General features: G+C 44.0%; 1 protein-coding gene across 2 annotated transcripts in view; it reads right to left on the reverse strand.

The window, feature by feature from the left end:
* The window catches only part of SLC16A2 (solute carrier family 16 member 2), a 77677-nt gene that overhangs the window by 15041 nt on the left and 37686 nt on the right, over positions 1 to 24950 (reverse strand). For both annotated transcript variants that reach the window (XM_087877523.1, XM_087877522.1), the window contains exon 2: positions 1004 to 1148. In XM_087877523.1, coding sequence (XP_087733649.1) covers positions 1004 to 1148 — 145 coding nt within the window. The remainder of the gene's footprint in view (positions 1 to 1003; positions 1149 to 24950) is intronic.

Raw genomic sequence — 24950 nt, forward strand, 5'->3', positions numbered from 1 at the left:
TTCCAGGAATCCTTGCTGTTGCCCGTTTCTTGACCTGGTTGGCCTCAGAGGGCTGATATCAGGAAAGGGCAGCCAAGGGAACCTCCTGGGGATTTCTGTAGGCCAGCCATGGTCGCCTGATCCCCATCCCCAGCCAGAGCAGGCCAGCTGGAGGCCAGAGGGTGCACCTGACCTTTTAGTGGTATGGCAGGAGCAAGGAGGGAAGATTGTGAGGGCGGAGGAGGAGGATGCACCTTGAATGGCAGGGCAGGAGCCACTGAGAAATAAATAAATGAAGAAATAAAGGGAGGGGGAAAAAAAGGAAGGATAAAGAAAATGAGGACAGGGAATGTAGGAAGAAAGAGGGGGAGGGAGGGAATGAGGAAGCGTAAAGGCAATGGGAAAGACAGGGAGGGAAGGAAGAAGGAAGGAAGGAAGGATGGATGGATATTGGAAATGGGAGGGCAGGGAAGGATGGATAGATGGATAAAGAAAATGAGGACGGAATGTAGGAAGAAAGGGGAGGGAAGGAAGGAAGGATGTATGTATGTAGGGAATGGAATGGAAAGGAAGGACGGAAAGAAAGATATAGGAAATGGGAAGAGGAAGGAAGGAAGGATATAGGAAATGGAAAGGGAAGGGAAGAAAGGAGAGAGGAAAGAAGGAAGGGCAAAAATAATAGGAAGGAGGGAAGAGAGGGAGCCATGGTTTTGGAGCTGAGGTGGTCCTGGTGTGAAGAATGTCCCCTTCCAGAAATCCCAGGGGTTGTTGTTCAGTCAGACATTGCACTGACATTTTATAGAGCTCATCTGCTTATCGGCAGTGGTGTCCTTCATGAGCACCAAGCCTGGGAGATGTCTAAGGTTTGTGTGCCTCTGCCTGAAGGACCCTTGGAGGTTTATGGGGGGGCAATGGGGTTTGCTTTGGTTGGAGGGCAAAGGGTTCAGAGATTGGAAGAGCCCTTCAGGCCAAATCTTTGCTGGTGAGCCTTTTGGTCCTTCCACCCTCCGTTTCAGAACCTTACTTGGTGAAGGAACTGGAGAGGAGGCCAATGAAAGCTATGGCAGCTCCCGAGGCAGCAGTGGTCCGGCATCCGATCCGATCGGTGAAGATGCTGACGATGGGAGAGCAAAAGAAAACCATCCCCATGCCGATGGATCCAACCAAGGCTGCAGGAGGAGAAAAGAAAGGAAAGGGGTGTCAGCAATGGTGGTCACCCCGTGTAACGTGTCAGGAAGTGAGGGAGAAGCCCAGGATGGCTGGTGGCTTGGAGAAGAAAAGCACGCTGGATCTGGGAGCAGAAGGAACAGGTGTTTGTTAGGGTCCCATCCTTGGAAGCTCGGCCTGTGAGGTTGAGACCGAGGCCTTTTCCGTGGCTGGGAGTGGACTCAAACCTGAGTCCCGCTTGCCAATCCAAAACCTTCACTGCTATGCCACTTCAAGAGTCCAAGTCTTTTTTTTTATTTATTTGCTTATTTATTGGAACCATAATTTGCTCATGAAAAAAAAGCTTCTCAGCTTTAAAAGAAGCAGCCGCTGGCTGTAAATATGGATTTCTTCACTGCAAGGTGAATTCCCTGGCTGGTAGATCCAACCCAGGACTCCACGGGCCTTCAGTTCATGCCCAGGCAGCATTGGATCAGAAGGTACAAAGCCTTGCCTGATCTTTCTTTCTTTCCCTTTTCTTTCCACATTCCCCAGCAACCCTGAAAAACCCTGAATTTCTCTTTCCAAGCAATGCTTCCACTGAATGAGACGATCAAACTTCTGACTTTTTTTTTTTAAAAAAAACTTTATTGGTTTGTTTTTCTAGAAAGAGAAAAGGGAAAAGGAAGTTATGTTTTATGCTTATCCTTTCCCACTGCTCCCCCCCCCAATCCACTGAAGTCACGACAAAAATATCCCCTTGAAATAACCACTCATTACATCACCGCGAGGGAACTTCAAGCGTGATCGTGAGAAAGCGTCTGCCCTGGGGATTTGGCATTTCCCCTCCCCCCCCCAGTACAGGAAGGGGGCACAATAGCTGGACAGCCAACCTGCTGGTCCAAAGACTGCCGCACATCCTCAGCCCTGGCTGGAAACAGCATCAGCCTTTCCCTTGGCTGGGTTCGGCTAGACAAAGCAACGCACCAAGATAGGAAGGGACGCTTTTCTCACTCACTGTTGCAAAGCGGGACTTGGAAATGTTCCTTTTACAGGTACTCCTTAACTTATGGCCAAGGTTGAGCCCATGATTTCTGTGGCTAAGCAAGGCAGCTGTTAAATGAGCTTTGCCCCATTTTATGACGTTTCTTGCCACCGTTACCTGCTTGTCAGAAGGTCACAAAACGGGATCACATGACCCTGGGACACAGCAACCGTCATAAGTATGAGTCAGTTGCCAACCATCCGAATTTTGATCCTACCCTAACCATGGGGATGCTGCAACAGTGTTAAGTGTGAAAAATGGTCATAAGTCGAATGGTCTTCGGTCACTAAATGAACTGCTGTAAATCGAGGACTACCTGTAATCACACAATCCCCCTCTGCTGGACTACTAAGCCATGGAAAAAGCAAGCGCTGAGCTACCTATCTTGGAAAGTTATTATGGGATGCCTTCTGAATTGGTCCTGATCTTAGTGTCAGCACTAGAGTCAGCACTTCAACCTGCATTTACTCTGGTGCTGACACTTAGGAGGGATTTGGAGAAATGGGTTGTCATCCAACCAGAAGGAAAAACAACAAAAATAATAACATGTTTCTGTTTAGGCATATAATCTGGAGTGGAAATTTGATTGTACAGTTATGGCCACCTTGATTTTTTTTAACCCCTCCATGGCCACTCTGCTTACTTTATGACAATGTTATTATGGGCTTGCAGAAAATGGATATACTAACTGTCCACAGGGTATCTGCAGAATATGGGGGGTGGGGGATCAAGATAATGGGCATGACGGTCAGATCAAGCAATACACAAAAAGGACACTTGTATTTTAATGACGCTTTGCGGCTGCCATCTTGACGCTACATTCTGCTGAGTCTAATTGCAGGTTGACTGTTCTATATACTAAAAGAAGGCATTTCTAGTTTCAGAGGTCAATAATTCATTGCCCCAATTGTAACACAGCTCATCTCTAAAGTATGAACTGGAAACTTGATTATTCTTTAGAATTATGACTTTAAAATTCTTGCTCTGCTACGAGTTAGCTTGAACCCAAAGAAGATCTTGCAAAATTACACCCCGTGTCTCATTCTTGAAGGTGTTGTTGTAACAGATCAGTGTGAAGGATTAATGTAAAGGATATGAAAGTCTATTGCAGGATTTCCCAACAGCACGGCTGGCTGGGGAATTCTGATGGTTGAAATCCACATGCCTTAAAGTTGCCAAGGTTGGTCTACTGTTTATAGAAAAACTTTATGGTCATCATCAAACTATTTGCTCAGGGTGGGGGAAGACCACCAAACCGCCTTCTACTTGATCACTTTCCATTTATCTGAAATCCTAATTTTCACTGTTCTTTAATGGGCTGTGGCCCAGTAATGGGGGTTGGTAGTGGGGGTCTGGGGGTTGGGGACCCCTATTCTAGCCAACCAATACTTACCTCTGTCAGATGTTTCCCAACTGAATGAAGCTAAAAACTTGCTAAGTGTCAGTGCTGGGACGCGATTCATTTATTTTGAGATAGCATCGAAACCTGACACTAAGCTGTCTTCAAGAGACTTGGTAGAAGAAGAAAGCCAGTGCTGAAATCAGCAAGAATGCTTCCAAACTCTGCAAATGTCCCAACTTCTTGTGCCTCGAATGAGTTGGCTAATGAGGTCAGATGTCCAGTCAAAGTGGCATCTACCTCTTTCAAATACGGGGAGAGCATGATTCAAATGGGAAACAAAGACACTCTTCCAGATGTGCTGTGTCCATCTACAACCCTATGCTTAGACCGAGCAAAGGAAAAACAGTGAGCTGAAAGTTAAAAAGTCGGCTTCCTCCAACCCACATCACTAGATACACCGAGAGGGCTGGTGCTGGTAGCCAAACTTCTTTGGAGGGCAGAAGGTTTGGAGATGAGTTCCTTTTGAGCAAACATCTACTTGGGAGGTCTCCTCTCCAAGAACGATTTTGAAGCCGCAGCAGGCAGGTGGAATTTAAGTTACTGGAACCCCTTTTTCATTTCTCTGGAAGAGAAATAATGCCCCTTGCTTCTCTGCTCCAAATAAGCCAGGTATTTGGCTTGGCAAAGTCAACATTTTCTGGGTTTCCTTTCCCACATCTCTGAAAGACAAATCTGAGGAAACTCAACTTTCCCTAGAGAGCCAAACTAAGAATGAAGCTGACTTGGATTACGGTTTCTGGTTTTTTAAAAAAAAATTGGTTGACAAGCTGAAATCTGGGAAGAGCAATAAAAAGGTTTGTTTGTCAAGCTGTTGGAATTGCCATGTGCAACTGAGCAAAATTGCCAGACCCCACCGGACTGCAGCCTTTTTTCAGTTTTACGAAATCCTATCAACTCAATGTTTGTAATAAATTTCAGAGTCAGATTGTTCTGTTCCAGGCACTCTTTGCTTTTAAAACCCTTTCCCATATATTACCCAGGCAGCCAAACAGCCACAACTCCTCTGCACCACATTCACATTTTGTGTAAATTTTCAACCCTCAATCTAGACCGATCTATAGAAACTCTTGATGCCACGTGGCCGAATTTATTAATCATGGAGGTGCATTACTTGATTTTCTTGCAACAGACTAACATGGCTTTTCTTCCTTCACTTGCAACAAACTGACATGGTTTTTTTGTGTTGACTGCCACAGACTAACATGGTTTCTTTTGCTTTCGTTGAAACACACTAACATGATTTCCCTTGGTTTGCTTGTAAAAGACTAACATGGTTTTTTTTGTTGCCACAGACTAAAATGGTTTCTCCTGCTTTTGCTGCAACAGATTAACAGACTTGCTTTGGTTGCAATGGACTAACATGGTTTCCTGGACATCAAGTGGGCAGTTCCCTTGAGCACTCAGATCAATCACATAAATTGGAATTTTCTTTCCACTATCTGAAAACGGACACTGTCAAATAAAGATGTAGAGACTCTGGAAAGAGTGCAAAGAAGAGCAACAAGGATGATTAAGGGGGAAGAAGAGTCGCAGGAACTGGGGATGTCTAGTCTAGTGAAAAGATGAACTAGGGGTGACATGATAGCAGTTTTCCAATACCTGAAGGCAGGACAAGAACCAATGGATGGAAACTAATCAAAGAGAGAAGCAACCTGGAATTGAGGAGAACTGTCACTTCCTAACAGTGAGAACAATCGACCAACAGAACAGTTTGCCTTCAGAGGTTGTGGGAGCTTCATCACTGGAAGCTTTCAAGAAGAGACTGGAAAGCCACTTGTCTGGAATGGTATAGGGGTCTGTTGCTTGAGCAGGGGTTGGACTAGAAGACCTCCAAAATCCCTTCCAACTCTGTTATTCTGTTAAATGCTGAAAAATGGTGTACAATCCAGGGGCCTCTTCAAGGACATGGCTGTAAAAAAAAATTGAGATGGGAGCCCCTTCCGCCCCATCTAAACCTTTCCCCTGTCACATGCTTGATGCCCATCAACAGGGGCAAGGCTCCAGTTGCATGGATGGTCCCCATTTTGAGGCAACAAAGAAACAAAATGGAAGCTGCAGACCTAAAATAAACACCAAAGGGTGAGAACACAATTTCCTTGGCAGATCTCGGCATGGTTTTCCCTGGACACATAAGTGTTCTGCAAGCAGAAGAAATCATCCCTGTCCTGTTGCTGGCTTGGAAAGCTTCAAACCCAGTGGTTGCCTTGTTGTGACATCCTTCCCTGTCTTCCTCCTACAGGGAAGTGCGGGAAAGTTGCTTGTTCACTAAGGTCCCCCTCCTGTGGCTGAAGCTTTCTGGGCCAGGTGGAGACCGACATGGCTCAAGTCCCAAATCCTGGAAATGTCAACACTACAACGGCTGTGAACATTCATCTGTCGAGAACATTCCAGGGCCATAGTGTTGACATTTCCAATGATTTCTCTCTCTCTCTCTCTCTCTCTCTCTCCACCCCCCACCCCCCCCCCCGCCCTTTGAGATCAAATGGATGCTGGCTTGTTCCCAGCTGTGTCTGCAGGAGGGCCAGAAAAGTTAAAATAGTGGCTGCACCTGTGGGACTGAAGCTCACCCTTTGTGGAGCATGAGACGATTGTGGTGACCATCTTGGCTGTTCTGACGCTTTGCAGATGTCCCTGCAAGCACCTTGGTGGTTAAGCCCGACTCACAATACATCACAATGTTTCAATTATCTGATTGAATGTTATCCTTGTAGGGCCCTAAATCTCTTATGTAAAACAGACTTGTGAATCTGCTTGAATGCTCAAACATGCCCAGACTAATTGTCCCCTTGTTCATACAATGTCCTCATTTCTGTTCATTTCTCCCCAGATTAGTGAATCAAAAGCAGCATCTCTGCCAAAGAAGAAGACTCCAGCTGTGCACCCCCTTTTTTCCCCTAGGTATACCTGTGAGTTTCCAGGCACATGAGGGACCAGGACCTCATTAAACGATTGTGAAGACATCAGTCAGACCTCTTGAGGGGATTTGATCACTTGGGTTGAGGTCCTCCTGCATTTTGCGCAAGGAGAGACTCCCTTCCTTGACCAGCTAAAGCCATGAATCTACACTGATTTTGTTAAACCAACAAGCCCTTCCTTTTAACAGACCTCGATACACACACAAAATCAATTTTCAAAATGTTACGTTGCTGGTTTGGGAAGACAAGGCCTTGGTGAGTTCAAGGCCAATTTATGCTATCCACAGCTATTTCCCATAACCCTCCCGCCCGTTTCCTGCTCCCCCATCAATCAAGAGATGAAACTCAACAGGAATGTCATCAGAGTGGTCAGAAAATTCAAAATAGGAGCCACGCTGGTGTCATTGAAGCGCCACTCATTTTTATGGACATCACAGAGCTTGGATTGTTCCATCATGACTTGGTGGACCATCCTGCTTTCTAGCTAAACGTAAAGGTTTGCCCAGTCCAGTCATGTCCAACTCTAGGAGATGGTACTCATCTCCGTTTCTTAGACGAAGGAGCCAGTGTTGTCCAAAGACACTTCCATGGTCATGTGGCCACCATGACTATTTGCTGAGGCTCATGGAACACTGTTACTTTCCCACTCAAGTGGTACCTATTTATCTACTTGCATTTGCATGCTTTTGAATCGCTAGGTGGGAACTCACCCTGTCATGTGGCACTTGGGTCTTGAACCCCGGCTGTCAGACTTCCAGATGACAAGCTCAGCATCTTTAATTGCTGAGTCATCATGCCCCCCTTGCTTTCTAGCCGTCTGGAACCACTTCCCCTATCCAAGCAACCCTTCATCCCAGTGGCTGATCACTAGGTAAGTCCACGCCTGAAATATTGCATCCAGTTTTGGTCACCACATTACAAAAAAGATGATGAGACTTTGGAAAAAGCGCAGAGAACAGCAACTAAGTTGATTAAAGGCCTGGAGACTAAAACGTATGAAGAACGGTTGCAGGATTTGGGTTTGGCCAGTTTAGAGAAAAGAAGAACTAGAAGAAATCATAGCAGTATTCCAGTATTTGAGGGGCTGCCACAAAGATGAGGGGGACAACCTATTCTCCAAAGCACCGGAGGGCAAGACAAGAAGAGTAGACAGAAACTAACCAAGGAGAGAAGCAACCTGGAATTAAGGAGAAACTTCCTAACAGTGAGAACAATTAACCAGTGGAACAGCTGGCCTCCAGAGGTTGTGGGTGCTTCATCCCTGGAGGTTTTAAGAAGAGACTGGAAAGCTATTTGTCTGAAATGACGGAGGGTCTCCTGCTTGAGCAGAGGGTTGGACTAGAAGCCCTCCAAGTTCCCTCCCAGCTCTATTCTGATTGACTTTGGGAGTTGGGACCTCCCACTTCTGGATGGCCCCAGGCTGGGAAAAGCTTAAATATTGAACCCAGCAAATGGATTTTCTTTTTTGCGGGCTTGTTGCATGAATTTTGGCTAGCAAACGCTGCCATAAATCGTCTTGCTCCCTCTTAATTGCAATTGCTCTCTAATGCTTTCAGAAGATACCGACTGGTGAAGAAATCCTACCACAAGGGAAGAAATAGGGAACAGAACATGGGAGGGAATTATTTTTGTTGGCTTGATATTAAACGCTTCTTCACATAACATGAGCCACTTTTATCATCTGCAGGCAATAACAAGGAAATAATGGAACAAAGCATTAGCGGCCGCTGCAACCTTTGTGGGGTTGGCTGGCTTAATGGGTTTTAACAGACCCAGCCAATAAAAATAAGACACAGTTGAACAAAGAAGATGCATTATTTTTAACTTTTGGTTACTCAATGCTAGTTTTTCAACCATGAACATCAAAATACATTGCAAATGCAGGAGGAATAAATACAGGTAGTCCTCAACTTACAACAGTTTGTTTAGTGACTGTTCGAAGTTACAACAGCAGTGAAAAAAGGGACATGATCGTTTTTCACACTTATGACCGTTGCAACATCCTTGTGGTCACACGATCAAAATTCAGATACTGGGCAGCTGGTTCATATTTATGACGGTCGCAGTGTCGCGGGGTCATGTGATCCCCTTTTTGCAACCTTCTGACAAGCAAAGTCAATGGGGAAGCCAGATTCACTTAACAACCATGTTGCTAACTCAGCAAGGGTACAGTGATTTACTTAACAACTGTGGCAAGAAAGGTCGTAAAATGGGGCAAAACTCACTTAACAAATTTCTCATTTAGCAACAGATATTTTGGGCTCAATTATGGTTGTAAGTCAAGAACTACCTATACTTTCCCAAATCCCAAGCTTATATCTACCTATTAATTTAATTTAATTTCCAATTTATATTACACACCTTCCCATAGACTTGATCAGAAACACAATACAGTTGAGTCCTCAACTTATGGCCCCAATTGGGATTGGAATTTCCATTGCTAAGCAAGATGGATGTTAAGGGAGTCATGTCCAATTTTACATCCTCTTCTGTCCTGGTTGATAAGAGAATTGTTGCAGTTGTTAAGTGGATCATGCAGTCATTAAACAAATCAGGCTTCCTCCATTGACTTTGCATGCCAGAAGCCAGCTGTGAAGGTCATAAATGTAAGGTCATAAGGTCAGTTTTGACCGTTACAGCGTCCCCATGGACATGTCATCCAATTTGGGGCGTTTGGCAACAGACATGTATGGTTGCAGCATCCTGGGGTCACATGATCCTTGCTGCTAGTGAGGATGGGGTTTGCTCTCTGTTTAGATCAGGGGTGTCAAAGGCACCCCTGATCTAGGCCACCCTAGAAACCCTGATCTAGGCCACCCTAGAAACAGCAAAGGACTGGCCCGCGGTGCTTCTGCCAGCAAGAACAGGTTCCGAGCTCTGTTTTCGGCTGCCACAGCCTCCTGCAACCCTCTGCCAATGGAAATGGAGCTCAGGAGGGCCACGTGCTGGCAGAGCGCTTGGGCTACTACAGGTGCCCTTCAATGGTGGGTTTAAAATATTTTTACTACCGGTTCTGTGGGTGTGGCTTGGTAGACGTGGCTTGGTGGGCATGGCAGGGGAAGGATACTGTAAAATCTCCATTTCCTCCCCAATCCAGGGGAAGGATACTGCAAAATCCTCATTTCCTCCTGATCAGCTGGGACTTGGGAGGCAGAGAATAGATGGCAGCGGGGCCAGTCAGAATTTTTACTACCAGTTCTCCAAACTACTCAAAGTTTCCGCTACCGGTTCTCCAGAACTGGTCAGAACCTGCTGAAACCCACCTCTGGTGCCCTTGACAGAAGTGACGTTGAGTTGGCCATGCCCACCCCAGCCATACCCACCCCGGCCCTCTGGGGTTAAACACAACTGTGATGCGGCCCTCAATGAAATCGAGTTTGATACCCCTGGTTTAGATGCTAGCGGTTTGCCCTATCAGTGATATCTGAAGCAAACACATGCTAAGAGTAAGCAACAGCCCAATCAAAGAACAACTAAGAATATTCCCACCAATACTGACAGGGCAAGCCACTTGTATTTAAACAGAGAGCAAACCTCACCCCCGTTTTCAAGAGGCAACTGGAAAAGGAAAAACAAGAAAGTCCAGTGGAACAGAAGTTGCCTTCGGAAGTTGTGGGAGCTTCATCACTTGAGACTTTCAAGAAAAGATTGGACTGCCATTTGTCAGAAATGGTGTAGGGTATCCTGCTTGAGCGGGGGGTTGGGCTAGATGACCCATAAGGTCCCTTCCAACTCTGTTAATCTGTTAAAAACAAATCTGTTAAAAGCACCTTCGGGACTTCTTCTAGCATGGATGATGTTGCCTAGTTGGGTAATGAGATGTCTGCAAGAAAACAGCTAAGCTCAGACCTCACCAAAGCACAACTTTCACACAACCCCCTTTTCTTGTGATTGAATGAGAAGCCAGAATAACTGCAGACTCCTGGACAGAGGATGGGATAATGGAAATCATGAAGTTCCCACAAGGCTATCCTATCAGATCGTGGAAAGCACATTTCCTCGAAGAGGCATTTCTCTAAAGTTCTCTTCTCTTTGGATATAATTTCTACATTAAATCCTTTTTCAGCAAAGTAAATGAGAACTAGAGAAGAACCTGCAGGAAATCTGCAGAGAAGAGCAACAAAGATGACTAGGGGACTGTAGGCTAAAACATATAAAGAACGGTTACAGGAATTGGGTGTGTCTAGTTTAATGAAAAGAAGAACTAGAGGTGACACAACAGACTTCCAATATTTGAGGGGCTGCCACAAAGAAGAGGGAGTCAACTTATTGTCCAAAGCACCAGAAAGCAGGACAAGAAACAATGGATGGAAACTAATCAAGGAGAGAAGCAATTTAGAACTAAGGAGAAATTTCTTAACGGTGAGAACAACTGATCAGTGGAACAACTTGCCTCCAGAAGTTGTAGGTGCTTCATCACTGGAGGTTTTTTAAGAAGAGATTGGGCAACCATTTGTCTGGAATGGTATATGTACTCCTGCTTGAGTAGGGGGTTGAACTAGAAGACCTCAAATGTCCCTTTCAATCCTGCTTATCTCCCCCCACCCCATTTTGCCCTTTAATCAAGCAGGGTTCAAAACCCACCAGCCTGTTTTCAACCAGAGTGAATATTGGACATACTGTAAATGAAACCGTGCAAAATGCTCAATTCTCAGTGGGCTGCCTTGAGCTCTTGACCTTCTGCTTGGCCCAGTTCTGGTTTGCTCAACAGAGTGAGGGCTTCCAAAAATCCAAGACAATCCTACCTTGTTAAAGTTCTTATAATGAGCCAAGAAAAGTAGGTCACCGCAGTCATTCACTAAGGCTAAGCTGGAAAACAGCCGTCTTGCCCAACTTCTCAGCACGCACTTGTTTATTTATTTATTGGGTTTATAAAGGCTGTCCAATTCAAGAGTAACACGGGGCGCTGCAGAATTATGAAAAATAGATAAAAACAACCAGCAACAGGGAACGATATGACCTAGAAGAACCCAAAGCCAAGGGGCACAAGGGATCCTTGAAGTCTTGCTCTGCAAGCCAGACGTGCCAATTTAGGAAGCCTTCTTGAAGCTAACCTCAAATCTTGGTGATTTTAGGAACCCTTTGGGGTCTTTCTCAGAATAACAGGACAACAGATGGCTTGCTGTTCTCTTCTTCTTTCTTTTTCCTGGTTTCCCTGTCTAGCTGGCAAACCTGAGACTTCATGGTGGTCTCCCATCAAAGGATGAATCAGGCCAAGCCCTGGCTTAGCATCCAGGCTCACACAAGGCCAGCTTGCTGCTGTCACCTGCCGACCACCTAGAAATGTAGAAGAGCTACTGGTTGGACATTCTTGACAGAGAGAAGGTTCCCCCTGCACTCCAGTGGGCAGCTTTCCTCCTTCAGAACAGAATAACAGAGTTGGAAGGGACCTTGGAGGTCTTCTAATCCAACCCCCTATAAACCCCTTATACCACTTCAGAGAAATAGACGTCCAATCTCTTCTTATAAAACCTCCAGTGATGGAGCACCCACAACTTCTGGAGGCAAGCCGTTCCACTGGTTAATTGTTCTCACTTTTAGGAAGTTTCTCAATTCCAGGTTGCTTCTCTCCTTGGTTAGTTTCTATCCATTGCTTCTTGTCCTGCCTTCTGGTGCTTTGGAAAATAGGTTGTCCCCCTCTTCTTTGTGGTAGCCCCTGAGATATTGGAAGACTGCTATCAGTGTCCCTCCTAGCCCTTCTTTGGATTAGACTAGGCATACTCAATTCCTGCAAAGGTCACACTTCCAACAGAAGCACTGAGAAGAAGCAACTGTCTATCATTTGCCAGAGTCTTATCTGTTATTTATTGTTATAAAAATGGGATGGGAGTCTGATGGGAAGGGTCTGGGTGGCGTATAACAATCACAATAATTATGCAAGTACAATCATAAAAAAATATAAAACAATCGTTATTTAATATTAGAACATTAAAAACTAAAATATAAAAACTGCAGGGATGAAAAGGGTAATTGCAAGTAGACCTCCAGTGATGACCACAATTGAGTCCAAAAGTGAGACATCTGTTAAGTGAATTTTGTCCCACTTTACGACGTCTCTTGCCACAGTTCTTAAGTAAATCACTGCAGTTGTTAAGTTAGTAACACGGTTGTTAAGTGAATCTGGCTTCCCCATTGTTTTTGCTTCTAAGAAGGTCACAAAAGGTGATCATATGACCACGGGACACAGCAACCGTCATAAATATGAGTCAGTTGCCAAGTGTCTAAATTTTGATCGTGCCCATGTCTAGGGAGATAGCTAGAAATAACTCAACAGAGTCGTTTTGATACAAGATGGCTGGAAAATAAATTTAATACATACATACATACATACATACATACATACATACATACATACATACATGGTGGGAAACTGTTAGAATGAGGGTATGTGTGCATGAGAGAGAGAAAGAGAGAGAGGAGGAGGGAGGGAGGGAGGGAGAGAGAACGAGTTCTTTTCAATAAATTATGTCCCACCTCGTCCTGCCAAATAAGCTAAAAGCAATGATGTTAAATTAATGTTTTCTTCCTCCTGGGAAGGATGAACAATCACAAGGATCATTTGATATTTTAATGGCTTTGGAGCCAGACGAATCGCACTCAGGAGTTCCATCATGCTGGATCAACAGTCCACATTCCTCTCTAAGCAGCAACCCTTTCGCCAAACGCAGGAGGGGCTGAGAGTTGGCCGAGCACCTAATAATTAACTCTCTTGGTTGACCATCCCTCTGCGAAAACACTTGCTGTCTGCAGCACATTCCAGAGAGAGTCTCCTGTTTCCTCCCAGCTCCGGCCCTGAAAAAGCAGGGGCTTGAGGGTATGATTAACCGGCTACCTATTGATGGGCAAACGTTGTCAGCGACCAGGAAGAATCACGTATTATTTGCCTCTCTCGGTCCCCATTCAATAGTGGCTGAAAGTTCAAGGCCTCCAAACTTTGATCCCTGGATCTTCGCTAAAAGGTTCACTGTTCAGCACAGATCAAACTGGAGCCAATATGGCCAAAGGGCCCCGTTGACTGGCTCAGGATGGAGCTGAGTTCCAGCCCTTTCAAAGGAGGCTGTTTGGCCTTGAGATCCGACCATCTCCCGTTGAAATTAGTTTTGCAGGTGCTGAAGAATTAAGTTAGTGGAACCGTTTGACTACAGAAGTTCTGGGTGCTCCATCAATGGAGGTTTCAGGAAGAGATTGGACAAACATTCGTCCGGAATTGTGTGAGGTGTCCTGCTTGAGCAGGGCGATGGACTAGAAGACCTCTAAGGTTCCTTCCAACCCTGTTATTTTATGTTCTCTATGATGGATTTTCAAATGCTAAATTCTGGGTCTCCCTTGTTGGACTGAGAAGCTTCATCAAAGAAAAGAAATAGACAACTTTTGGGGCCAAGGAGGAGGAAGGAATAGGGGGAAAGCTGTCCCCCTCAGTTGCCAACCTTTAATTACATCTGCTAATGTGGTTTGTGCAGGAACAAAACCCAAATGCACCTCCCAACTTGTCCTTGGGAATCTTTTAACTTTTACCCAGCTCACTGGCAGTACCTATTCAACTTGGGCTGATTTTTATTATTATTATAAATCCGCTGAGATTTTGTTAAATGGGAAACAGCAAACTAAAGGAAATCTCCGAGATGCTGTTAAGATTGTAAAGAAGAAAACAAAGCAAAGCAGAACAAAAGCAACAGCCAATTGAAAATGCTACATGGCTGCATCCATGAAATAAACAGCAGCTGTTTTCTTCATTTTTCCTTCATTTCTATTATATTTATTTTTGATTCTCAATCTGGGTGGAACTAGGTACTGATTATAAATGCACATGTTGCATGTGCCCAGAGGAGAAAACTCTGTCTGTTCACCACAATTGCTCATGCATTTACATCCATGTCTTACTTTTCACTTCAAACTTGAAAATCTGCAACAAAATCTGATCTGGAATAGCTGGATCAAATAAATACTTGCTGCAAAAAGGGAGGGAGGGAGGGCAGTTGTTATCCAGAAAAGATGGCACAACATGTTTAATGTCTAGTGTTATAGTGCAAATTTCCTGCAGATTAGCCGTTATCTCAGAACACCCCTAGACACTAACAAACTAGATGTTCTAAAGGCTACTGATGCAAGCACCTTTTTTTCTTCAGGAATAACATTTGACCTCATCTCATATTTGTGACTCTACCAAGAGCTTTTCAAACACGATGCAAAAGATTTTTATAGCAAAATTAGCTCTTCTTATCCCAAGAAAAGGACTCTGGTTGCACTTTGTGGACACTCTGCCCACTTTGTAGGCCAAGGAGCTGCATGTGGGAGGGGGGCATTAGCTGCATTTGCCCCCAAATGGCATTGAACTTCGGGAGCGGCGGGGTCCAAGCAGAGTCCCATCCCATCACAAATATCTGCTCTCTCCAAGGCAAATGCTCCTTCCTGTTTTTGGAGCATGCTCTTGGCCAAGATGCTGTCCTCCCCCCTTGCATATTGTCTCAAGCAGGATAGAAAACGACGGGGCACCTTCCCCTCTTTAGGACACCAGGCTCGATATCAAGGGTGTGACCAATGTGTGACCCCACCTGGAGCCACTTGGGGGATGCAGTGCTGGGAAGACCCCGAGAATGCTGGAAATGGGGAGGGCTGTGTGTGTCCCCGTCCCCGTCCCCCAAACTGGGCTGCAGATGCCAGAATAATGGGATCTGCAAATGCCAGGACTGGAAAATGTCCCTTACGGAGAAGAGCAGGAAAGGCCAGGCAAACAATGGCAGAAGGGAGCTTTTTGAAGGTAGTTAAGGAAAAGAAAAAGAAGCTCTGGCTTTCTGCCCAGGTGAAGCAGAGGAAGAAAGCTTCTCGAGATCAGAGGAAGACATCCTGGACTGGAGGTCTTTCAACTACCTGTGAGTTGTTTTCTTTTTCCCGCAAGGGGGAAATGTGCCAGCCAAGGGGGGTTATCCTTGCCTGCACTCTGCAGATCAACAGTTGGCAAGTCTGTTGAGGCACCAGACATGATTTTGTGAATGGCAACAGGTAACCAGATAAAAAGATACGCCCATTCTCTTTTTGTACTGATGATATTACCTAGTTGGGTTATGAAATGTCTACAAGAAAACCACCAGGTTCAGAGAGCACCAAGGAACCTACAATTTTCCTTCTCTTCCTCTTCTCCTCCACTCTGCAAACCCCACTCCCTTCTTGATTGACGATGTTATCTAGTTGGGTAATAAAATGTCTGCAAGAAAACCACCAAGCTCAGAGAGCACCAAAGACCACACAGATAAAAATAAAACAACTGGGATGATTATGCAAGATTTAGCAGTCCCACCCATGCTTTCCCACCCACTCTTCTGTGCTTGGCTAATGAATGATGCAGGATACAGGGCTCTGAAGCCATTGGCCACATCCTAAAGAGCTGGAAGTTCTTCTGTGCAACTTCTGGAAAACTGGTTGTTGGTTGCAATTCTCAATCTCCCAATCTGCAGCCGCAAGCAATGGGCTACTTGTTGCCAACAGCCCACTCCAAAGATTCTTCTTTTCCACAGCCAAGTAATGCTTCATTAGTGCTTCTCTATGATGTAACGCCTTTCATCTTTCAGTTTTGCTTATACCTGTTGATCGGGTTGCCATGGTGCTGCATCCCCGTCTTTTCCAATGTGGATTTGGGAGAGAGGAAATGGCTGCTTAGCACTCTTTGCGCCACCCTTGAAACTGTGGGAACATTAACGCTATCGTGGCTGTCCCTCAGGGTACGGTATGGTCAAGAAAGGTTTTGATCACGCTGTTGTGGCCGCCATTTTGATTTTTTTTATCACACCCCGTAGACACTCTGGGTGTGGCAAATAAAGGCACCAATGGAGAAATGTGGGAAACAGGACCTCCTGTTGACAGCTGGAGCTGAGAACATCAGGACAAAAGCAGAAATGGTTTATCTCTCTGAGTTATTTATCAACGTTGGCAAGGTTAAGATGTGGGGACTTCAACTCCCAGAATTCCCCAGCCAGCTGGCTAGGGAATTCTGGGAGTTGAAGTCCCCACATCTTAACCGTGTCAAGGCTGAGAGACATTGATCTATCATAATGACTTGAGTGGGCACCATTAACCAGCCTTCCAACCCTACAAAATAACAAATAGAGAAAAGCCTGTTTTCAAGACCAAAGCTGTTAATGAAAACCTCTTTAAAGGTGTCAGCATTTTTTAAAAAAATGGATGACCCTTATTAGTTAAGCTGCCCTTTATTCCAGTGTTCTTCATAGCACAGTTAAATCATTGTCATCTTTACAGGAACAGGTGAACTTCAGTCCCAAGTCATTGGCAATGTGATGTGTCTGTCCCCAAATTACCCATGTTGTGCATCTGAAAACATCATTTCTGGGGGCTGTGCAGGTCGAGCTGCTGCAACTGGTGGCCAGAGAAGACATCCAAGGGCTGGGATTGCATGGTGGGATCTGCTGACCAGCTTTTGCAAATCTTTCAGGCTGGGCTTGCTCCGTCATGCCTATGGAGCTGCACTTCTGAGTGGAACAATCTCCTCTTACACAAAATCTCCCTTAAGCTTAAATGGTCTGGAGTTGCTTTGGGCCAACATGTCTCTGGCTCAAACAACTAAACAAGTCACTCACCAATTTTAAAAAACATCATCTCCCTACCTCTGAAACCAATATTATTTTTAAACAGTTGATGGGCATCTGTGCTCATTTGAAACCTGGGTGCAAACCTTACTTTTCCCTTCCTCTCAATTCCTAATGGGATAATGCCAAGCGAACAGGGAATTTTGGCTATCACAATCGTAACATGTCTGAAAAAAAAGATTTGCACTCCGGGCCTGCTCCAAACTTTACCTTTGAATCTTAATTTTTACTGTGATGGAAGAGAGAAAGTACTACATGGATGGGAAGTAATATGAGTCTAATTAATACAACGATGGGTACAATCCAACAGTAGAACAACACCAGCCCTGGAAATGATAAGGAAGATATGGAAGTAGTGGGTAACTTAGGCAAACTGTCAACAATGAAAGATCGAACAGTTCAGAAGTAAGCAGCAGACTAGCCCTTAGTAGAGTAGCGTTATTCAGAAGCTGCGATGTATCCATATTTACTAAAATCAGAATAATACAAGTCTTGGTGTTCCGTCTGACACTCTATGGAAGTTAAAGAGCCATGGGGGCACAGTAATTAGAATGCAGCATTGCAGGCTAACTCTGCCGACTGCCAGGAGTTTGATCTTGACCGGCTCAAGGTTGACTCAAGCCTTCCATCCTTCCAAGGTCAATAAAATGAGGACCCAGATTGTTGGGGGCAAGATGCTGATTCTGTAAACCACTTAGAGAGGGGAGTAGAGAGCACTATGAAGCAGTATATAAGTCTAAGTGCTATTGCTATAGCTAAAGTTGGACTTTGAAGAAGCAGGATCAACACTTTTGAATTCTGGTATTGGAGAAGACTCTTGAGAATACCATGGACAGCCAGGAAAACAAGCAAATGGATCATTGAATGAATCAACTCAGATTTTTCACTTGAGGTATGAATGACCACGCTAAAATTGTCTCACTTTGGACAAGGCGAAGACCCAGCTCCCTGGAGAAGGTCCTAATGCTGGGAAAGGTGGAGAGAAGAGAGTAGAAAAGGATCTCCAGCAGCAAAGTGAATGAACTTTGTTGATAGATGCACTGCCTGAAAACCTGAAAGACTCATGTTAGGAGCAGATCATCATGGAGAATATCTGTGTGGTTGTCAAGAATAATCCTGAGTTGATGGCCTTTAAATCACATCTTTCTTAGGAAGTTCTCTCTTAATCTAGCCCACCATGCAGGAAAACAGGAGAAGACCATGCTATAAAACTCTTGCAGGAATGGTGGGAGGAAGCATAAGGAACAGATGGGGCCCCATAAAGGGGCCTGGTGGCTCAGCAGACTGATAGCATTGTGATTAACACCAGCTGTCTGCAATTAAAGTAAGATCGAATCTCGCCAAGGCTCAAGGTTGACTCAGCCTTCCATCCTTTCTAAGGTGGGTAAATTGAGGACCCAGATTGTGGGGGCAATAAGCTGACTTTGTATAAATATACAAAAGTAAGAAGGCCATTGCTTAACTCATTGTAAACCGCCCTAAGTCTCCGGAGAAGGGCGGCATATAAATCAATTTTTTTTAAAAAAATTAAGATATGCAACATTTACATGTCACTGATCTGTTACGACAATGATGAAAGAGGAACTTTATGATCAATCCTCACAATTATGCCCTTTGCAGATATGTAAAGTAAAAGAAAACTGAAGAAAGTTTATAACCACAATCACAGTTTCCATTAGTGACTGCTTCACTTAACAGCCAGGTTGCCAGTGCCAATTGTGATCGTTAAATGAAGACTGCCTGTAAAATAAGGCCATAGGTTTGGTATATTCCTCTCATCATTGTCGCTTACTTGATGTATCAGAAGGGTAGTATAGTAAGAGCCGTGGTGGCGCTGTGGTTAGAATGCAGTACTGCAGCCCACTCCAGCAGTTCGATCCTGACCAGCTCAAGGTTGACTCAGCCTACCATCCTTCCGAGGTCTATAAAATGAGGACCCAGATTGTTGGGGGCAAGATGCTGAAAATTGTAAACAACTTAGAGAGGGCTGTAAAGCACTGTGAAGTGGAATATAAGTCTAAGTGCTATTGCTATCCTTCTGTCCAAAACCAGCTAGACAATTACATCAATACTATCCATGTAGCCTATACACACACCACGTATGTTCCTCTCACCAGGAGTGACTTTACTCCCTGGAGAATGACAGCACTTGACAAACCCTAGGCGATAATTCTTAAAGGAAGTGGGTCACTGTGCTTAGTTGCTTAGCACCTCTCGCGGAGGACTGGTGCCGTGGGAGTAACAGCTACAGTGTTTCATGAGAGCATTACGTCTGCCTTCTCCAGTGCTACTCGAAGGTGTATTTAACAGAATAACAGAATGAGTTGGAAGGGACCCTGGAAGTCTTCTAGTCCAACCCTCTGCTCAAGCAGGAGACCCCATACCATTCCAGACAAATGGTTGTCCAGTTCTTTTTAAAAACCTCCAGTGTTGGAGCACCCACAACGTCTGAAGGCAAATTGTTCCACTGGTTAATTGTTCTCACTGTCAGGAAATTTCTCCTTAGTTCCAGGTTGCTTCTCCCCTTGGTTAGTTTCCATCTATTGCTTCTTGTCCTGTCTTCAGGTGTTTTGGAAAATAGGTTGACCCACTATTTCTTTGAAGCTCCTTCTTGCCCTCTCCTGCCGCATTCTAAGGATCTAGTTCAGTTTCTCAACCTTAATAAAGATGTGTGGACTTCAATTCCCAGAATTCCCCAGCCCAGCCATCCCCCAGAAATCTGTTGAAGTCCACAATTCTTGAAAGTGCTGAGATTTAGAAACATTGAGCTAGCTGATATTGAGACTCTAGAAAGAGAAGAGCAACTAAGATGATTAGAGGACTGGAGGCTAAAGCATAAAGTACCGTCGCTGGAATTAGGTATGTCTAGGTTAATGAAAAGAAGGACTAGGGATGACATGATAGCAGTCTTCCAAGATCTAAGAGGTTGCCACAAAGAAGACCTATTCTCAAAGGACCTGAAGGTAGAAAAAGAAGCAATGGATGGAAACTATTTAAGGTTGGGAGAACCAACCTTGAACTAATGAGAAATTTCCTGACCGTTAGAACAATTTATCAATGGAACGACTTGCCTTCAGAAGTTGTGAATGCTCCAACACTGAAAGTTTTAAAGAAGAGATTGGACAACCATTTGTCTGAAATGGTATAGGACTAGAAGACCTCCAAGGTACCTTCCAACTTGTTATTCTGTTCTGTTCTCCTTAATCATCAGTCTCTCCAAATACTCAGTTCCAGAGAATGATAAACATGTAAGGTACTTGGTTTGAATGCGGAGTGCCTTGGGTAAACAGTTGCACTAACAACTCCTATGGTTGGACAGTCACTATTTGCCAGTCGAACTACAACTAATGCTTGCTTACAGTACCTGTTCTTGATCCTTGGGCTGACCAAAGTCAGAATCAGATTTGTAACCCTTGCTGGTAAACAAAATTAATTCATTACCGAAGCAGCATCATTGACGTCAGCTTGACTTTTCACATCCTCACTCTGCCTATTTTTTTGTGCTTCTCATCTCAAAGGGCAAGCGAGGATGCTGTCAATTTTTACCACTCAAGGCCAGAGTAGATTCTCAAGATTTCAGAAGGAAAGGAAGGGAGTTATGCTTTGAAAAGTAAAGAACAAGCAGTTTACTCAGGAGTAAAGAACTATGTGGCCCTCCAGATATCTCTGAATGTTTCTCAAGCAGCATGATGGGAACTGGAGTACAGCAACATCTGTAGGATCATAGTTCACTTATCAAACAGATGTGTTGAGCCCTCTGAGTATTTACTGTATATAAATAGAAATGTGGTATACACCTTTAAAAGGAAAATAAAAGAGAGAACTCAGACACCACAAATGGCATTATGTGAATATACTATCTGAAAACTGGGATTCTGAAAATAGAAACTGTTTGAGTTTTCTTTTTTTTTGTAAAAGCCTCTCTTTTGTGATGGAAAGGAAGGACGCAAGACACCAAAGAGGAGCTTCATCCAGGGGGAAAGATTTCCTTCAAAAAAGGAGATAGGATGTGGATAGGATGTGAGTTGGGAGGGTAAGATGTTATAACTCCTGAACTAGGCAAGAAACAATGTTTGGAAACTCATATTACTTCATTAAGAAATTACTATTAATATTTTGCTTTTCTTTGACGGGTCCATTCCAGGCTTTTCAACGCTTTTCACCTTCTTGAAGCAAGACTTGCTTGCCAAAACCGATTAATAATTGCGGACATGCACAGTTTTGCCTTTCAAAGTTGCTTGAAATTAAGGTACTTAAATTAATAGCAAATAAAAAAGAACATGATATTCCAAGTAAGCACTGTTCTGCATTTTAACTCACACATGGCTCCAGGAGAGGAGAATGCTTGCCAAGACTGATTCCAAATGCATGAAGGAGATGGTATTCTGAGCATGTGCAATTTCACATTTTAACCTGCTTAAATCTAAGCTGGATGGGGAGGGGAGGACTGTGAACGTTTGCCAGATTTGAAGTCGAAACCCTACTGCATTTTTTATTTAGAAAAATGATGGTCAAATCTAGTTTTAAAACAAAGAAACTGCTCTTGAGAGCATCCAGAGGTTTGCAGGTTAACTTTCCTGAAATCAGAGCAGCAAGAAAACACAATAAATTGTTTCTTGTGTAAAATAGGATAATGCTTTTAAAGCAAAGGTTCCCAAATGTTTAGGCCTCAGTCAGAACCCCTTTATGTTCTTAAAAATAATTGAGAACCCCAAAGAGCTTTGGCTGATCTATCTATCTATCATCCATCCATCCATCTATCAGATCTACAGTGAATATTTATCAACATTTACTGTGTTAGAAATAAAAACTGAGAAATGTTATTATATCTATTTTAGATATCATAAAGACCCCATGAAAGGTTTTTGGGGATCCCCAGGCCATTCTTTGAGGAACATTGTTTTAAAATATCATAAAATGAGACTCAGCCATTTATCCGTTTACAAGAAAGTAACCGTGGCTGTAGCTGCTAGACGTGGCATTGCAGAAATTGTGCCACTTGCCTTATTATTATAAACACAAGGATGCAAAATCAGATGCATTGTAAATGGCACAGTATATGTACAGATCCAAGCCATGTGGCTTTTGTCAATGCACAGATTTTCTAAGCGCCATGCAAGATTTTGGGGTATGGCACTCTGTGTGCCAATAAACACTGGGACCACCATGACTGGTTGATGCCACAATCTTTCCATTTTGATTTTTAAATCTTGATACTTTGTGGTCTTAGAACATAGAATAATAGGTTTGGAAGGGACCTTTTAGTCCAACCCCCCTGACCAAACAGGAGACCTGTTTGTCCACCAAGTGTGTCCAACTTTGGGAACTATAAGGCTTGTGGACTCAACTCCCAGAATTCCCCAGCCAGCTGTGCTGGAATTCTGGGAGCTGAAGTCCACAAGACTTAAAAGTTCCCAAGATTGGATACCCTTACCTTGGCCTATACCATTTCAGACAAACAGCTGTCCAATCTCTTCTTAAAAGCCTCCAGTGATGGAGCACTCACAACTTCTGCAGGCTAGTCATTCCACTGATTGTTCTCACTGCCAGGAAAGTTTTATTTAGTTCTAGGTTGGATCGTCTCCAATTCTTTGTCTTCTGTTCCACACTATCTCCTGTATTGCCACATAAATTATCCAGACGTTCTTCTTTTCAACTGATCTGTTGGGAGCCAAATTTTTATTTGTTTGCATTTGGAAATCCCGCAGTATTTTAACCCAGACCATTAGTATAGAGTTTTTTGTATTAAATTTATTGTATTATTTGTATTAGATACATTTAGTTTGCAATGGATTTTTTATGTGAGATGTATATGTATTTTTAATTTTTTTTATGCTTTTAAATTTCTTGTTCCCCATTTTCCTTATGGTGGTCTTTGACTATAATAAAGGTTGATTTGATTTGACCTGCTCATTTTTGACTACTTTTTCAACTCTATGTTCCCACCAGTTTTTCATTATCGATACATGATGACGTTATCAGTCCAGTTGTGTCCGACTCTTGGTGATTCTATGGGCCAGGTTTCTCCAGGTCTTCTGATTTTGCACTACTTCTTTGAGTTGTTCTATGCTCTGGCTGATGTCAGCTTTCAATCAGAATAGAGTTGGAAGAGAACTTGGAGGTCTTCTAATCCAACCCCCCACTCAAGCAGGAGATCCTATACCCATGAGGGCGAATCTATGGCACACGTGCCACAGGTGGCACACATAGCCATATCAGTGGGCACGCTAGCTCAGCTCTGGCGTGCATGCTTGCGCCGACCAACTGATTTTCGGGCCTTCTGGGCCCACCAGAAGTAGTGAAACAGGCTGTTTCCTGCCTCCATAGGGCCTGGGGCGGTGGGGAAGGCCCGTTTTTCTTTCTCACCTGGCTCCAGATCCTCTCTATGCAGGGCGAAAACAGCCTTTCCCACTCCCTCGGAGGCCCTCCGGAGGCCTGAAACGACCCATTTCCCAACTCCCACTCGCTGTTTGAGAAAGTTGCATAACATTCTCAGAGACTCTTCCCATCCTGCTTACAATCTTTTTGGACTGTTGCCTTCTGGCAGAAGATACAGAACAATTGCAACTCGGACTGCACGTTTTCTGAATAGTTTTATCCCAGAGCTATAATTGCACTCAACAATGAACTAATCATCAGTGAGCTGTTGGACAGCATTACTTGGTCTGTTGTGTGGATGTTTATGTGGTTTAGGGGCGGGGAATTGTGGTGGGTGGGAGTGTGTTTGGGGATTGTTATGTGTGTTGGACCTGGTCTTTGGGTGTTAAGTGAATTACGTTGTATGGGTATACTGTGTATACATGTACAATGACAATAAAGTTGTTATTGTTGTTGTTATTATTATTATTATCTCAAACAAACAGATGTCCAGTCTCTTCTTGAAAACCTCCAGTGATGGAGCACCACTGGTGGGTTGCTACTGGTTTGCTCTGGATCAGGCGAACTGGTAGCGGTGGGAGACTCTGCCCACCCGCTCAGACGTCTCTGCGCATGTGCAGAAGCATCGCGCCCACACGCGCCCACGAGCAAACTGGTAGCGAACAAAATTGAAACCCACTACTGTGGAGCACCCACAACCTCTGGAGGCCAGCTGTTCCACTGGTTAATTGTCCTCACTGTTAGGAAGTTTCTCCTTAATTCCAGGTTGTTTCTCTCCTTGTTTAGTTTCCATCCATTGTTTCTTGCTCTGCCTGGTGTCCAACCACCGTGTTTTTTGGTAGCCTAGTTTCTTTTACTGCTAACTCTTTCCAACAGAATTGCTTTCTCCAGTGAATGCTCCTGCATAAGATGGCCAAAATAAGCGAGAAGCAGTTTTGTAATTTTCCTTCCAGTGACATGTCTGGTGTTAGGCATACCAGTACTTGCTTGTTAGTCACCTTTGCTGTCCAAGGAATAGGCAGGAGCCTTCTCCAGCACCACAACTTAAACAAGTCAATTGATACATGATAATTTTTATACAGTATTCCAGTGAATCGTGTTGGCCACTGTGTTATGTCATTGTTTATAATATTTTGTATGATCTTGTTGTACAAGCTGAGTACACAAACTATTGTTTCTTCTGCTTCTTTGCACAATCTACACTTAAATCCTTTAACGGTTTTTCAATTCTGGTCTTGATTGCATCTGTCTGAATAGCTTCCTCTTTATTATTATTGTTATATGCTTCAGCTCAGCATTTGATATTTCTGAACAACGATTAGGAGCCCCCTCCCCCTTACTTATGTGATTCTTTGCCCTCATTATCTGATGTTTACTGACATCTCTCGGAACAAGTTTCCTGTTTTTGCCTGTGAACTTACTGACTGTGGTTTGTAAACCATATTTATCATGCCAGTTAGATTCTGGTTAAGCAAACAATGGCTTAG

Source organism: Pantherophis guttatus, chromosome 12, assembly GCF_059756535.1.
Source record: "Pantherophis guttatus breed Tessera chromosome 12, ASM5975653v1, whole genome shotgun sequence".
NCBI classification, from domain to species: domain Eukaryota; kingdom Metazoa; phylum Chordata; class Lepidosauria; order Squamata; family Colubridae; genus Pantherophis; species Pantherophis guttatus.